This window comes from Coregonus clupeaformis, chromosome 32 (assembly GCF_020615455.1).
Source record: "Coregonus clupeaformis isolate EN_2021a chromosome 32, ASM2061545v1, whole genome shotgun sequence".
Classification (NCBI taxonomy): domain Eukaryota; kingdom Metazoa; phylum Chordata; class Actinopteri; order Salmoniformes; family Salmonidae; genus Coregonus; species Coregonus clupeaformis.
In genome coordinates, this window is record NC_059223.1 from 4,174,253 (window position 1) to 4,191,725 (window position 17,473).

The 17,473-nt window shown below is 43.8% G+C and overlaps 1 protein-coding gene across 1 annotated transcript; it reads right to left on the reverse strand.

Moving 5' to 3' along the window:
• Positions 1–378: 378 nt before the first annotated feature.
• On the reverse strand, positions 379–16,526 carry LOC121560439 (dipeptidase 1). Its single transcript, XM_041873433.2, has 10 exons — positions 16,115–16,526; positions 15,682–15,808; positions 12,829–12,961; positions 11,434–11,584; positions 10,846–10,915; positions 8,593–8,769; positions 7,595–7,679; positions 1,877–1,952; positions 1,079–1,214; positions 379–841 (listed from the first exon to the last, which is right to left on the reverse strand). The coding sequence occupies exons 1-10, from the start codon at positions 16,240–16,242 to the stop codon at positions 653–655; spliced, it is 1,272 nt and encodes a 423-aa protein (XP_041729367.1). The 5' UTR covers positions 16,243–16,526; the 3' UTR covers positions 379–652.
• Positions 16,527–17,473: the final 947 nt, after the last annotated feature.

The window sequence follows — 17,473 nt, forward strand, 5'->3', positions numbered from 1 at the left end:
AATTAATGATTTTCTTACAAACTTCCCAAATTTCTTCTTGCAAATCTTAAGATGTTTGTTGCTAGGCAATAGTTTTAGCTAGCTAGCCATGGCAATCATTTTAGCATATTTCTTACTGAGATTATGGTTCTAAAACATGTTCTTGGGTTTAAAATAATCAATGCTGACACTTTCAGATGAAGTTTGTGAGTGAAATTAACATGTTCAATTGCTTTCATGAGCTTTTTCTCTCACTGCCCTGAGTTTAAGACAAGGGTTTAGCTATCTTGTCTGGTCTGTCTATCTATCTGGTCCTCTGTAGCTCAGCTGGTAGAGCACGGCGCTTGTAACGCCAAGGTAGTGGGTTCGATCCCCGGGACCACCCATACACGAAAAATGTATGCACGCATGACTGTAAGTCGCTTTGGATAAAAGCGTCTGCTAAATGGCATATTATTATTATTATTATCTTGGAATAAAGAACATTTCCAAGAACTTTCAAGAATCAAATTTTTTTACTTTTTGCTTAAGGAGAAACATAAGAAATAGCTCAAGCAAATTTCCAATAACCTTTTCGAGGAATAGCAACTCTGCTTAACTTTCTTCTTAAGTATATAGTTAAGTAAAAAATGGCAGTTAAGAAGAAATGTCTTCTTCAGAAGGTTTTGTGAATCTAGGCCCAGGACAGCAGGCTGCTCAGAGTCCGTGTTATTGCCAGGGCCAGAGGGCTGAGGGACACAATCGTCCCAGCACTGTCTGTGTTGGGGACAGGGTAGCCATAGCTGGTCCTGCAGTCGTTCTCCACTTCTTCATAAGGGATAGGCAGATCATCTGGAGCCGTACCATTCAGGCTGTCTCGTACCTGGAAGATAGGAGTTCAGAGTCAGGGAGGGTAACAAGGCACTGGACCAAATAGTGCATTAAATATGCCTGTAATCTCTGTGTGTATGACACTGTATTTTGCATTGCATCAGCCCTTTGCCCTTTTTAAATAGATCTATGGAGGCTTGTGTGTTGATGTCAAGCTTGTGGAAACAGTGGTGTTGTGAATGGTGCTAAGCTGTAGAGGTCAGTGTGTAACTGTTACTGTAGGACTCACACGCTCCACCTCTCTGAACACTCTGAGCAGGTTGTCCCCCAGAGCAGCTTTCACCTCAACATCTGTCCATCCTCTCCTCAGCAGCTCTGCCACCAGGGCAGGGTACTTGGACACGTCCTCCAGACCCTCCGGTACCCTGACAGACAGCACAGGTAGAGGTGTGTGTGTGTGTCAAACTGAAGCCAATATTATGCACTCCTCCCCCAGCAGAATGGGTTTCTTTCCACGTAAAGCATTTATAAAATGTTTTACTACTACTACTCAGACATGACTTTTGATCAAATGTTTTACTACTACTACTCAGACATGACTTTTTATAATGTTTTACTACTACTACTCAGACATGACTTTTTATAATGTTTTACTACTACTACTCAGACATGACTTTTTATAATGTTTTACTACTACTACTCAGACATGACTTTTTATAATGTTTTACTACTACTACTCAGACATGACTTTTTATAATGTTTTACTACTACTACTCAGACATGACTTTTTATAATGTTTTACTACTACTACTCAGACATGACTTTTTATAATGTTTTACTACTACTACTCAGACATGACTTTTTATAATGTTTTACTACTACTCAGACTGACATTACTTTTGATTAAATGTTTTACTACTACTACTCAGACATGACTTTTGACTTTATTAAAAAAAATTACTACTACTACTCAGACATTAGACTTTTTTTACTGGTATATTACAATGAGCAACTTTTAAGATAATACACTTTGCTCAATCAAGTTCATTGGTGTTTTATTGTAACTAGGTGAATTCACTCTACTCACCTGCCCACTCCATCATAATCCCCACCAAAACCAATGATACTGTGTCCAGCCACAGTCTTTATATGGTCAAAGTGATCTAGATTGAACATGAAAAGAAAGGTGAATATACAGTGCATTCGGAAAGTATTCAGACCCCTTCCCTTTTTCCACATTTTGTTACGTTACAGCCTTATTCTAAAATGGATGGGGAAAAATGTTTCTCATCAATATCCCATTAAAAAAAATACAAAACAGAAATACAGTTGAAGTCGGAAGTTTACATACACCTTAGCCAAATACATTTGTCACGATCGTCATATGGAACAGACCAAGGCGCAGCGTGATGAACAAACATACTTTAATTAGTTAAAGTTTAAACACAAAACAAGAAACGACTCGTGACGTCCAACGGTATCAATGACCGAACACGGAACAAAAACCCACAAACACAAAGGGAAAACAGACAGTTTAAATATGGCTCCCAATCAGAGACAACCAGCCAACAGCTGACACTCGTTGCCTCTGATTGGGAGTCACTCAGGCAAACATAGAAATCAACAAACTAGAATTACCAACATAGAAATACACACATAGAATGAACACACCCTGGCTCAACATAATGAGTCCCAGAGCCAGGGTGTGACAGTACCCCCCCCTAAAGGCGCGGACTGCGACCGCGCCTCAACTAAAACAAAACAGGGGAGGGCTGGGCGGGCATACCTCCTCGGCGGCGGTTCTGGCTCCGGCCTTGACCACCACCCTCCAATCAATCCCCCATAGCGCCCCTGGTCCAGTCTGGCCCCGCTGGCTGGAGCTGAACTTGACACTGGTGGAGCGGATCGCTCCAGCTCCGGCGCGAAGCATCCGACCGGCGCCGGACCAGCCACCGGTGGAACAGGCACGGCCCGTGCCGGACTGACGACGCACACCACTGGCTTGGTGTGGGGAGCAGGCGCGGGCCGCGCCGGGCTGACGAAACGCACCACTGACTTGGTGCGGGGAGCAGGAGCGGGCCGGACCGGGCCGACGAAGCGCACCACTGACTTGGTGCGGGGAGCAGGAGCGGGCCGGACCGGGCCGACGAAGCGCACCACCGACTTGGTGCGGGGAGCAGGAACGGGCCGGACCGGGCTGACGAAGCGCACCACTGACTTGGTGCGGGGAGCAGGAACGGGCCGAGCTGGGCTGACGAAACGCACCACTGACTTGGTGCGGGGAGCAGGAATGGGCCGGACCGGGCTGACGACGCGCAACACTGACTTGGTGCGGGGAGCAGGAATGGGCCGGACCGGGCTGACGACGCGCACCACTGGCTTGGTGTGGGGAGCAGGAACGGGCCGTGCCGGGCTGACGAAGCGCACCACTGACTTGGTGCGAGTGGCAGGAACAGGCCGGACCGTACTGGGAACACACACCACTGGCCCTACGTGGGGATCAGGAACAGGCCGGACCGGACTGGCAACACACGCCAGTACCTCTCGCCGTGCCTCTACATCCTCCTTCCCCCTGGTGACCAGTGACTCCCGTAACCTGGCGGCCTCCTGCTGCCCCGTCGTCCACGGCGTTAGCCCCCCCCTAAAAAATGTATGGGCTTCACTCCTACCCGTGGCCAAGGCCTCCATCCCTCTTGCCAGACTCGCACTCATCTCCTCCCAAGTCCATCCTCTCTCCTCGTCACGCTACTTGATCCAGTCGAGGTGGGTTTTTCTGTCACGATCGTCATATGGAACAGACCAAGGCGCAGCGTGATGAACAAACATACTTTAATTAGTTAAAGTTGAAACACAATACAAAACAAGAAACGACTCGTGACGTCCAACGGTATCAATGACCGAACACGGAACAAAAACCCACAAACCCAAAGGGAAAAACATACAGTTTAAATATGGCTCCCAATCAGAGACAACCAGCCAACAGCTGACACTCGTTGCCTCTGATTGGGAGTCACTCAGGCAAACATAGAATTAAACACAACAGAATTACCAACATAGAAATACACACATAGAATGAACACACCCTGGCTCAACATAATGAGTCCCAGAGCCAGGGTGTGACAACATTTAAAATCAGTTTTTCACAATTCCTGACATTTAATCAGAGTAAAAATTCCCGGTCAGTTAGGATCACCAATTTATTTTAAGAATATGAAATGTCAGAATAATAGTAGAGAAAATTATTTATTTAAGCTTTTATTTCTTGGGTCAGAAGTAGGGGTGTAACGATCCATCTACTACATCGATGTATCGATTTATATTCCTATGATCCAACTACATCGATCTGTGCTCGGCGAGTTGGCCTTTTGGACAACATATATCGATCTAACATCGTTTTAAAATGTAATAAATCGATTGTATCGATACTAGGAAATACCCCATTGGATTTAAGCACGTCAGACTTTATATGGATGTTTTTTCTTAGCACTTTTAATGATAAAGGCTTTAAACATTACTCGATTCAGTCTGCCTATCCGTGACGTCATCGCGCCAGCAGCAGCGCAAAGGCGCCAAGACAACAAAACATAGCATGGCGGACGACAGAGGAGAAGCCGACGAGCGAGAAATTATCAAGCCACCATTGCGGTCCTTACAAGAAACAGGAATCTAGGAAACTTCACCTGCACTGTCCAGTATCCAGGTATTTATTTCAGTCACACTGGTTGAATTTTTGGCTAAAAGGTTACTGAATCGATTTCAAGTCACTGAATCGTTTCGGATCGTATCGTTCTAAATGAACCAATATCGTCCTTGAATCGTATCGACAACCACGAATCGTGATACAAATCGAATCGTTGTTAAAACGAATCGTTACACCCCTAGTCAGAAGTTTACATACACTCAATTAGTATTTGGTAGCATTGCCTTTAAATGGTTTAACTTGGGTCAAACGTTTCGGGTAGCCTTCCACAAGCTTCCCACAATAAATTGGGTGAATTTTGGCCCATTCCTCCTGACAGAGCTGGTGTAACTGAGTCAGGTTTGTAGGCCTCCTTGCTCGCACATACTTTTTCAGTTCTGCCCACACATTTTCTATAGGATTGAGGTCAGGGCTTTGTGATGGCCACTCCAATACCTTGACTTGTCCTTAAGCCATTTTGCCACAACTTTAAAAGTATGCTTGTGGTCATTGTCCATTTGGAAGACCCATTTGCGACCAAGTTTTAACTTCCTGACTGATGTCTTGAGATGTTGCTTCAATATATCCACATAATTTTCCTTCCTCATGATGCCATCTATTTTGTAAAGTGCACCAGTCCCTCCTGCAGCAAAGCACCCACACAGCAAGATGCTGCCACCTCCGCGCTTCACGGTTGGGAGGGGTTCTTTGGCTTGCAAGCTCCCCTTTTTTCCTCCAAACATAACGATGGTCATTATGGCCAAACAGTTCTGTTTTTGTTTCATCAGACCAGAGGACATTTCTCCAAAAAGTAAGATCTTTGTCCCCATGTGCAGTTGCAAACCGTAGTCTGTTTTTTTATGGTGGTTTTGGAGTAGTGGCTTCATCCTTGCTGAGCGGCCTTTCAGGTTATGTCGAGATAGGACTCGTTTTAATGTGGATATAGATACTTTTGTACCTGTTTCCTCCAGCATCTTCACAAGGTCCTTTGCTGTTGTTCTGGGATTTATTTGCACTTTTCGCACCAAAGTACGTTCATCTCTAGGCGTCTCCTTCCTGAGCGGTATGACGGCTGCGTGGTCCCATGGTGTTTATAGTTGCGTACTACTGTTTGTACAGATGAACGTGGTACCTTCAGGCGTTTGGAAATTGCTCCCAAGGATGAACCAGACTTGTGGAGGTCTACCATTTTCTTTCTGAGGTCTTGGCTGATTTCTTTTACTTTTCCCATGATATCAAGCAAAGAGGCACTGAGTTTGAAGGTAGGCCTTGAAATACATCCACAGGTACACCTCCAATTGACTCAAATTATGTCAATTAGCCTATCAGAAGCTTCTAAAGCCATGACATCATTTTCTGGAATTTTCCAAACTGTTTAAAGGCACCGTCAACTTAGTGTATGTAAACGTCTGACCCACTGGAATTGTGATACAGTGAATTATAAGTGAAATAATCTGTCTGTAAACAATTGTTGGAAAAATTACTTGTGTCATGCACAAAGTAGATGTCCTAACCGACTTGCCAAAACTATAGTTTGTTAACAAGAAATGTGTGGAATGGTTGAAAAACTAGTTTTAATGTCTCCAACCTAAGTGTTTGTAAACTTCTGACTTCAACTGTACATTATTTACATAAGTATTCAGACTCTTTGCTATCAGACTCGAAATTGAGCTCATGTGCATCCTGTTTCCATTGATCATCCTTGAGATGTTTCTACAACTTGATTGGAGTCCACCTGTGGTAAATTCAATTGATTGGACATGATTTGGAAAGGCTATATAAGGTCCCACAGTTGACAGTGCATGTCAGAGCAAAAACCAAGCCATGAGGTCGAAGGAATTGTCCGTAGAGCTCCGAGACAGGATTGTGTCGAGGCACAGATCTGGGGAAGGGTACCAAAATTTTCTGCAGCTTTGAAGGTCCCCAAGAACACAGTGGCCTCCAGCATTCTTAAATGCAAGAAGTTTGGAACCACCAAGACTCTTTCTAGAGCTGGCCACCCGGCCAAACTGAGCAATTGGGGGAAAAGGGCCTTGGTCAGGGAGGTGACCAAGAACCCAATGGTCACTGACAGAGCTCCAGAGTTCCTCTGTGGAGATGGGAGAACCTTCCAGAAGGACAACCATCTCTGCAGCACTCCACCAATCAGGCCTTTATGGTAGAGTAGCCAGACGGAAGCCACTCCTCAGTAAAAGGCCTGAAAGCCTGCTTGGAATTTGCCAAAAGGCAACTAAAGGACTCAGACCATGAGAAACAAGATTCTTTGGTCTGATGAAACCAAGATTGAACTCTTTGGCCTGAATGCCAAGTGTCACGTCTGGAGGAAACCATCCTTACGGTGAAGCATGGTGGTGGCAGCATCATGCTGTGGGGATTTTTCAGCGGCAGGGACTGGGAGACTAGTCAGGATCGAGGCAAAGATTAACAGAGCAAAGTAAAGAGAGATCCTTGATGAAAACCTGCTCCAGAGTGCTCAGGACCTCAAACTGGGGCGGAGGTTTTCTTTCCAACAGGACAACGACCCTAAACACACAGCCAAGACAATGCAGGAGTGGCTTCGGGACAAGTCTCTGAATGTCCTTGAGTGGCCCAGCCAGAGCCCGGACTTGAACCCGATCGAACATCTCTGGAGAGACCTGAAAATAGCTGTGCAGCGACGCTCCCCATCCAACCTGACAGAGCTTGAGAGGATCTGCAGAGAAGAATGGGAGAAACTCCCAAAATACAGGTGTGCCAAGCTTGTAGCGTCATACCCAAGAAGACTCGAGGCAGTAATCGCTGCCAAAGGTGCTTCAACAAAGTACTAAGTAAAGGGTCTGAATACTTATGTAAATGTGATATTTCAGTTTATTTTTTATAAATTTGCAAACATTTCTAAAAACATGTTTTCACTTGGTCATTATGGGGTATTGTGTGTAGATGGGTGAGAAAATAATCTATTTAATTAATTTTGAATTCAGACTAACACAACAAAATGTGGAATAAGTCAAGGGGTATGAATACTTTCTGAAGGCACTGTGTAATAACAATTTGAGAGACAAGGTTGGGTGAGTGAGTGGTGGAGAGTAAAAAGTCATGATAAAAACAATGACCGTAAGTCAGCCATTTTATTTAACTGCTACTCACCTGCCACCTGTGATAGGTTGGCTGTATTGCTGCATGTGACATAGTCGTTGTAAAAGTTCACCATGACAATGCCTTTTTTGTCTCGCTGGTGAGAAAAAGGACGCAGACACATGTAACTGTGTGAGGAATCAGAACTATAAACTCAAGTCACTAACCATTACAATGAATAACTGTAGCTACCATATTGGTATAGTCAGTTGGGCTTTTATGTTCTGTTGTTAACATTTTATGGTGCTATACAGAAACAGTTTTTATGGGCCCTTACAGGTGAATAACTAAAATGTTTCCCGTACTCTTGTTTTGTAAGCTACTGTCAGCTTGAGGGATTTCACAATAAATGTTCAACTCCTTCCTTCTGACGTGAGCTGGGTTTAATAGTGTAATAAAACTTCTTAGTTTGTGCCTGTTTTCCAAAGTATTGTAAAGATCTGAGAGAGCTTTTCTAACTTGCTTTTGATATCATTGTAGTTTTAATATTACTGTAGACATTACCACATCTTTTTTCTTACTTTTCTTTGTCTTTGCCTAAAACAACCTGTCTCCATCTTTTTGCTTACTTTTCTTTGTCTTTGCCTAAAACAACCTGTCTCAACCTTCCTCTTTCTCATCTCCTCAGCCTCTATTCCCACAGACACCTCCTTTTCACTCTTAAACCCCTTTTCAGTCCCCTGTCTGTTTTCTCTCCATCTTCTTCCACTTATCCCCCCTGTCACATACCCCTTCATCCTATCACATGTCCACTCACCACCACTCTCAGGTCCAATTGCTTTATACACCTCACTTTCCTCAGCATCCAATCCCCTCACTCTGCCTGCTCCCCTAGTCCTTCTTCTCTCACTACCCGACTCCCAATTCTCTATCCCCTCGTCTCTCACCCTTCTCCCCTGACTCACCACCCTCCTCAGGGGAGGGATGAGGTCTAAGGAGAAGGAATGGCTAAATTCCTCATATGTATTCCGTAATCCACTATCCTCTTGCCCCTCTCCCCCTTCACTCACCACTTTCCTCAGGACATCGTCAGGCACGTTCCTCTTGTGTGGGCACACAGCGTAGGCAGAGGAGTGGCTGAAGATGACTGGGGCTTTGGACAGGTCCAGAACCTGGTTCATCACTTTCTCTGACACGTGGGCCAAGTCAATCAACATCCCAATGCGGTTCATCTCAAATATCAGTTGCTGTCGAGTGAAAAACCATTATGAATGTTTCTGCCAGGACTGGGGGAAATTACCCTCTTACTGTGTCATCCTACTGGTGTTATAGAGACAATTACAGTTGAAGTCGGAAGTTTACATACACTTAGGTTAGAATCATTAAAACTCGTTTTTCAACCACTCCACAAATTTCTTGTTAACAAACTATAGTTTTGGCAAGTCGGTTAGGACATCTACTTTGTGCATGACACAAGTAATTTTTCCAACAATTGTTTACAGACAGATTATTTCACTTATAATTCACTGTATCACAATTCCAGTAGGTCAGAAGTTCACTGTGCCTTTAAACAGCTTGGAAAATTCCAGAAAATGATTTCATGGCTTTAGAAGCTTCTGATAGGCAAATTGACATAATTTTAGTCAATTGGAGGTGTACCTGTGGATGTATTTCAAGGCCTACCTTCAAACTCATTGCCTCTTTGCTTGACATCATGGGAAAATCAAAAGAAATCAGCCAAGACCTCAGAAAGAAAATGGTAGACCTCCACAAGTCTGGTTCATTCTTGGGAGCAATTTCCAAACGCCTGCAGGTACCACGTTAATCTGTACAAACAATAGTACGCAAATATAAACACCATGGGACCACGCAGCCGTCATACCACTCAGGAAGGAGACGCATTCTGTCTCTTAGAGATGAACGTACTTTGGTGCGAAAAGTGCAAATCAATCCCAGAACAACAGCAAAGGACCTTGTGAAGATGCTGGAGGAAACAGGTATAAAAGTATCTATATCCACAGTAAAATTAGTCCTATATCGACATAACCTGAAAGACCGCTCAGCAAGGAAGAAGCCACTGCTCCAAAACCGCCATAAAAAAGCCAGACTACGGTTTGCAAATGCACATGGGGACAAAGATCGTACTTTTTGGAGAAATGTCCTCTGGTCTGATGAAACAAAAATATAACTGTTTGGCCATAATGACCATCGTTATGTTTGGAGGAAAAAGGTGGAGCTTGCAAGCCGAAGAACACCATCCCAACCGTGAAGCACAGGGGCCCAGCATCATGCTTTTCTGCAGGAGGGACTGGTGCACTTCACAAAATAGATGGCTTCATGAGGAAGGAAAATTATGTGAATATATTGAAGCAACATCTCAAGACATCAGTCATGAAGTTAAAGCTTGGTCGCAAATGGGTCTTCCAAATGGACAATGACCCTAAGCATATTTCCAAAGTTGTGGCAAAATGGCTTAAGGACAACAAAGTCAAGGTATTGGAGTGGCCATCACAAAGCCCTGACCTCAATCCTATAGAAAATGTGTGGGCAGAACTGAAAAAGCGTGTGCGAGCAAGGAGGCCTACAAACCTGACTCAGTTACACCAGCTCTGTCAGGAGGAATGGGCCAAAATTCACCCAACTTATTGTGGGAAGCTTGTGGAAGGCTACACGAAACGTTTGACCCAAGTTAAACAATTTAAAGGCAATGCTACCAAATACAAAATTGAGTGTATGTAAACTTCTGACCCACTGGGAATGTGATGAAAGAAATAAAAGCTGAAATAAATCATTCTCTCTACTATTATTCTGACATTTCACATTCTTAAAGTAAAGTGGTGATCCTTACTGACCTAAGACAGGGAATTCTTAATAGGATTAAATGTCAGAAATTGTGAAAAACTGAGTTTAAATGTATTTGGCTAAGGTGTATGTAAACTTCCGACTTCAACTGTATATGCGATTCATTCAGCCTATCAAACCTAATGATATGGTTTGTAGCTAGGATAGTCTGTCAAGAGAATGAACATGTTTTCATCAAGAGTGTTTTATACAGGTGATGTCATACTGCTATAACATAAATGTCAAGCTGTAGATGAAAATGAGTCTTTGAGGGTAACCCAATAGTTTCTGAGGAATTGCTCATTTTATTAAAATATTTACTTGAAATATTACCTATGTTTATGACAGGCATTTACGTCTGGTTTCCAAGTAAACTCAAAAGCAGAAGTATTACAAGCTGCACTAAATAGTATCTTAGATTTGACCTTTGAAATGAGTGGGTATTTCCAATGTGTGTGTGTGGCTCAGTGTGATGGACCAACCTTGCCAAACTCAGACAGTCCATTGTGCTGTGATGGCTCGGCTCCCGAATCCACGAGCCAATTATCTGCCCTGGAGGGAAAACACACACAACCGTAGTAAAACACCAGGTCAGCTTCTGAAAGTGATCTTTCCTTTCCACGCTCCTATATCCTGCTAATATGATATGAGTCAGTGAGGGGCTGATGGGGGATTCACTAGGCTCTGTGGTCTGTCCAGGGCCATGGTTTGATTAGCTAGCCCATCTGTTTAGACAACTCTCCCAGAATATGATACCTCTGAAACAGGTGACGACAGGAATCCCCTATTTTCCCAACCATAGAAGTCAGTGAATACAGTATTTTGTTTGTCTATTAATAAGCCGTTTCAGCTGTTACCTGTTGTCTCATTCATTTGTATTCGTGTCATTTCTAGCTCTTTGAGAGAGCATCATATGGGGTGTAAAGTGTTGATATACTTAGGAATCTCAACTATAAAGTACCACAAAAAAAAAAAACACCTTGTCACTTACAAAGTATAATCTGTGGCAACTTGTCCCCAGACCAGGGTGGCCCTGTCGTCAGCAGGCTAGCAGAGCCTATCCTACTCACCAGGGTGTGTTGCAGCTGTGTGTGAGGGTGAGGTAGCGGACCCCCAGGTGGTACATGGTGCGCAGGGTGCCCAGGCTGCTGTCCAAAGAGTGTCCTCCTTCCACTCCGATCAGACTGGCTGTCCTGTTCTGACTAAAGGCATCCATGATATCTGTGGTAAAAAAAAATACTTGATAATACAGGTGGGAAGTGAATACAACTCTGTTATCTATGGTATTTCACAGTTGAGTGTTCTAAAGGGGTTTCATTCTCACAACCAAATGTTGGGCTCTATTCAATCCGCATCGCAGAAGTTCAGCTTTACAGTATGATTGAAATTTACAGGCAATGTTCCCCAAACCATCACACCACCACCACCATGCTTGACCTTTGGTATGATGTTCTTGGTGTGGAATGCAGAGTTTGGTTTTTGCCAGGCATTACTGGAACCATGTCGTCCAAAAAGTTATACTTTTGAATCATCTGTCCATAGAACGTTCTTCCAAGAGTCTTGATGATCATCCAGGTGCTTTTTGGCTAACTTGAGTCAACTTTTTGGACGAGATTGGTCCGATTATGCCTGGCGAAAACCAAACACTGCATTCCACAGTAAGAACATCATACCAAAGGTCAAGCATGGTGGTGGTGGTGTGATGGTTTGGGGATGCTTTGCTGCCTCAGGACCTGGACGACTTGCCTTAATAGAAGGAACCATTAATTCTGCTCTGTATCAGTGAATTCTACAGGAGAATGTCAGACCATCCGTCTGTGAGCTGAAGCTGAAGCGCAGCTGGGTCATGCAGCAAGACAATGATCCAAAACACACAATCAAGTCTACATGAAAATTGCTAAAAAGCAACAAATTGGAAGTTTTGGAATGGCCTAGTCAAAGTCCAGACCTAATCCCAATTGAGATGTTGTGGCAGGACTTGAAACGAGCAGTTCATGCTTGAAAACCCACACGTCACAGAGTTAAAGCAGTTCTGCACGGAAGAGTGGGCCACAATTCCTCCACAGCGACGTGAGAGACTGATTAACAACTACAGGAAGCATTTGGTTGGAGTCATTGCAGCTAAAGGTGGCACAACCAGTTATTGAGTGTAAGGGGGCAATTACTTTTTCACACAGGGGAATTGGGTGTTGCATAACTTTGTTTATGAAATAAATGAAATAAATATGTAATTGTTGTGTTATTTGTTCACTTATGTTCCCTTTATCTAATATTAGGTTTTGGTTGAAGATCTGATAACATTCAGTATCACAAATATGCAAAAGTAGAGAAAATTAGAAAGGGGGCAAATACTTTTTCATAGCACTGTATATAGCTGAATCTACAACACTTCCGCTTTACATATTGAGTAGAGCCCTTACTGTATTACTTTTTATTAAAACATTTTTTGTAGATGACTGTCTCACCTTTGCTGCTGGTAGCAAACATGAAGGCTTCTGGGTATTTCATGCACATTCTGTGGATGACGTCAATCTGCTCCAGAGTTTGTCTGGCGGCATCTTTGTACTGAGTCTCACATGGTACATATGCTGCCCAGAACTGCAAGGGGACAATAAACATTTGATCAGTTTATTATTATGGTGTAATACACCACTCCCCCTAAGTTTTCTGAGCATTTTTTTTTTTTTTGTATTTTCATTGATGAACATGAATAACTGTAAAAACACCAGGAAATCAGCTCCAAGTGATTTTAATTTGGGAAATCAAATCAAATCAAATCAAATTTTATTGGTCACATGCGCCGAATACAACAGGTGCAGACATTACAGTGAAATGCTTACTTACAGCCCTTAACCAACAGTGCATTTATTTTAAACAAAAAAAGTAAGAATAAAACAACAACAAAAAAAGTGTTGAGAAAAAAAGAGCAGAAGTAAAATAAAGTGACAGTAGGGAGGCTATATATACAGTAAAATAAAGTGACAGTAGGGAGGCTATATATACAGGGGGGTACCGTTGCAGAGTCAATGTGCGGGGGCACCGGCTAGTTGAGGTAGTTGAGGTAATATGTACATGTGGGTAGAGTTAAAGTGACTATGCATAAATACTTAAAAGAGTAGCAGCAGCGTAAAAAGGATGGGGTGGGGGGGCAGTGCAAATAGTCCGGGTAGCCATGATTAGCTGTTCAGGAGTCTTATGGCTTGGGGGTAGAATCTGTTGAGAAGTCTTTTGGACCTAGACTTGGCACTCCGGTACCGCTTGCCGTGCGGTAGCAGAGAGAACAGTCTATGACTAGGGTGGCTGGAGTCTTTGACAATTTTGAGGGCCTTCCTCTGACACCGCCTGGTATAGAGGTCCTGAATGGCAGGGAGCTTTGCCCCAGTGATGTACTGGGCCGTACGCACTACCCTCTGTAGTGCCTTGCGGTCAGAGGCCAAGCAGTTGCCATACCAGGCGGTGATGCAACCAGTCAGGATGCTCGAATGGTGCAGCTGTAGAATTTTTGAGGATCTGAGGACCCATGCCAAATCTTTTTAGTCTCCTGAGGGGGAATAGGCTTTGTCGTGCCCTCTTCACGACTGTCTTGGTGTGTTTGGACCATGATAGTTCGTTGGTGATGTGGACACCAAGGAACTTGAAGCTCTCAACCTGTTCCACTACAGCCCAGTCGATGAGAATGGGGGCGTGCTCAGTCCTCTTTTTTTTCCTGTAGTCCACAATCATCTCCTTTGTCTTGGTCACGTTGAGGGAGAGGTTGTTGTCCTGGCACCACACGGCCAGATCTCTGACCTCCTCCCATAGGCTGTCTCATCGTTGTCGGTGATCAGGCCTACCACTGTTGTGTCGCCGGCAAACTTAATGATGGTGTTGGAGTCGTGCCTGGCCATGCAGTCATGGGTGAACAGAGAGTACAGGAGGGGGACTGAGCACGCACCCCTGAGGGGCCCCCGTGTTGAGGATCAGTGTGGCAGATGTGTTGTTACCTACCCTTACCACCTGGGGGCGGCCCGTCAGGAAGTCCAGGATCCAGTTGCAGAGGGAGGTGTTTAGTCCCAGGATCCTTAGCTTAGAGCTTAAGGGCACTATGGTGTTGAATGCTGAGCTGTAGTCAATGAATAGCATTCTCACGTAGGTGTTCCTCTTGTCCAGGTGGGAAAGGGCAGTGTGGAGTGCGATAGAGATTGCATCATCTGTGGATCTGTTGGGGCGGTATGCAAATTGGAGTGGGTCTAGGGTTTCTGGGATTATGCTGTTGATGTGAGCCATGACCAGTCTTTCAAAGCACTTCATGGCTACAGACGTCAGTGCTGCGGGTCGGTAGTCATTTAGGCAGGTTATCTTAGAGTTCTTGGGCACGGGGACTATGGTGGTCTGCTTGAAACATGTTGGTATTACAGACTCAGTCAGGGACATGTTGAAAATGTCAGTGAAGACACTTGCCAGTTGGTCAGCACATGCTCGGAGTACACGTCCTGGTAATCCGTCTGGCCCTGCGGCCTTGTGAATGTTGACCTGCTTAAAAGTCTTACTCACATCGGCTACGGAGAGCGTGATCACATAGTCATCCGGAACAGCTGGTGCTCTCATGCATGCTTCAGTGTTGCTTGCCTCGAAGCGAGCATAGAAGTGGTTTAGCTCGTCTGGTAGGCTTGTGTCACTGGGCAGCTCGCGGCTGTGCTTCCCTTTGTAGTCTGTAATAGTTTTCAAGCCCTGCCACATCCGACGAGCGTCAGAGCCAGTGTAGTATGATTCAATCTTAGACCTGTATTGACTCTTTGCCTGTTTGATGGTTCGTCGGAGGTCATAGCGGGATTTCTTATAAGCGTCCGGGTTAGAGTCCCGTTCCTTGAAAGCGGCAGCTCTACCCTTTAGCTCAGTGCGGATGTTTCCTGTAATCCATGGCTTCTGGTTGGGGTATGTACGTACGGTCACTGTGGGGACGACATCATCGATGCACTTATTGATGAAGCCAGTGACTGATGTGGTGTACAGTGACTGATGTGGTGTTCCCAAGTATTTCCACGTATAATAGAGAGATGCTTAATCATATACAAATGTAAGCAAGGTTTGAAATTATTATGTTTTAGTCAAATATTATATCTGTTTGGGCTTCTTGAGGTCAATTTGCAGTCTACAAATTATTTGTAATTATGTTCTGACCCCCGACCATCCGCTCAAGAAAAGAAATTGGCGTGCGGCTGAATCTAGTTGATGATCCCTTATGTAATACATGTATTATTATCAGGCACCCTCACATACACCTTTGGTGAGTCCTTGTCGGTTTGTGTGTGTGTGCGTGCGTGCATGCGTGTGTGTACCTGTGCTGCCAGTCGTCCCTCCCTGATCTTGGGGATGTTGGTGTGTGTGTTGTTGAGGGTGTACAGATCCACTTTATTCAGCTGGTTGTTAAACTTCATCCTCATCTGCCAGGGCAGGTCATTATGGCTGTAGTCAGACAGAGAGATACAACGCATGATACTATTCATACAGGGCAGTCAGTGCTGCTAACACACGGCCATTCTTTAACTGTACATTAGGACAGAACCATCTTGAAACATTAAAAAACAGCCTCCAAAATCTTATAGAAGCATGTACAGTACACAGCTCACATTGACATTGGTTTTGTGCCATTAGCATTACAGTATGCATAAAATGTGTAGATGTAATGTATTATAAAATATTCATTTTGGTTTAAACATTAAAATCACCCATCCTAGGGTCTTATGAGAGAGAAATGTGTTGGTCACTTACCCATCAATCAGTGGTGTCTCTGACATTAGTCTCAGTGCGTTGTTCATGTGTTCATCCTGTGCCAAGGGGAGTTTGAGAGCACAGGACAGTACCAGCAGAGTCCCCCATACAATATTTCCAGACAACATCTCTTACCCTCTCACTACACCGTAACTAACACACAATCTGATCCAGCCTGACCTGGACTTGTCCTCTCCAACAGCCTCTGGTTCCCTACAGCCACTATGGTTTTCTCACTAACTCTGTTTGTTACTAACTCAAAAGGTGTCTTTTGACTTGTTTCAATACATTTCTCAGCCTACACTAAGTTAGTTTGTCTTTGGTCTGTCTTGTGCCTCTTCAGATTTCACAGTGTTCCCTCCGCACTTTTCATCTGTCCCCAAAGTGTCTCTTTGTGGGTCAGGCTCAAATACAGAGAGAGTTTATTATGCCTCCTCAGTTCCTCTGTCATTATCACTTTGGTTGTAAAGTGAACGCATGAAGTTAAGCATATTGGTTAATGTGTAACGTTCAGTACACATCCCTCAAATTTGAAATCCATATGCAAGACAACCCCAGTAATGATTTAGATGTGGATTAACGTTGGACACTGCCCGATACCCGATGATGGCATGACCACTCAAATAAGAAATTATATAAAAAGGTGTTATAAATATCAACAATATGTGCTGAGGGTCAGAGTCTATCAGGGGTGAGGGCAAGTTTAATCAGATCTATCTAAAGGGTTAACCTTTTGCTGTACTTGGAGTAGAGTCACTGTAATACATCTAAAAAGATACATAAATCTATATTTGAGTCACAATACCTGCATATGACATGGCAACAGACAGCCTAGTGGTCAAGAGTGTTTGGCCAGTAACTGAAAGGTTACTGGTTTGAATCCCTGAGCTGACTAGGTGAAAAATCTGTAGATGTGTGCTTTAGCAAGGCTCTGAACCCTAATTTCTCCTGTATAAGAGCATCTGCTAAATGTACATGTTGTTTTATATATATAAATGTTTTTTGTGCTCATGAGTAGAGCACACAATTGACTCTTCAATTCAAACATAAGGTTAACCTCTGCACCCTCATTTAAAACCATCATTATAGAGGAACATTCTTCTCATTCTTGTTTTCATCCCTCTTAAGCCACACTTTAACGAGCCTATGCTGCTGAGCTATGCTGTCTCTGCACAGCTTCTGCTTCATGGTAGCTCTCTAACCTTTGATGAGAAAGTGAATTAAAATGTATGAAACGTAGTTGTAATTCATACAGCTCCTAGATAATTAGCTAGGTGCAATGTACACAATTCAAATCTTATGTGTTCTTCTTTGAATTGTAATTTTCAATAAATCAAATGATTTGGCTTTCAGCATTAA

Excerpts from the sequence above, each read along its gene's own strand:
- LOC121560439 (XM_041873433.2), bottom strand. The coding sequence starts at position 16,242 with ATGTTGTCTGGAAATATTGTATGGGGGACTCTGCTGGTACTGTCCTGT. Across the intron at positions 12,962-15,681 it reads AGGGACGACTGGCAGCACAG|TTCTGGGCAGCATATGTACC; the intron begins GTACACACACGC and ends GTCCCCTTGCAG. Across the intron at positions 842-1,078 it reads TGTTCAGAGAGGTGGAGCGT|GTACGAGACAGCCTGAATGG; the intron begins GTGAGTCCTACA and ends CCTATCTTCCAG.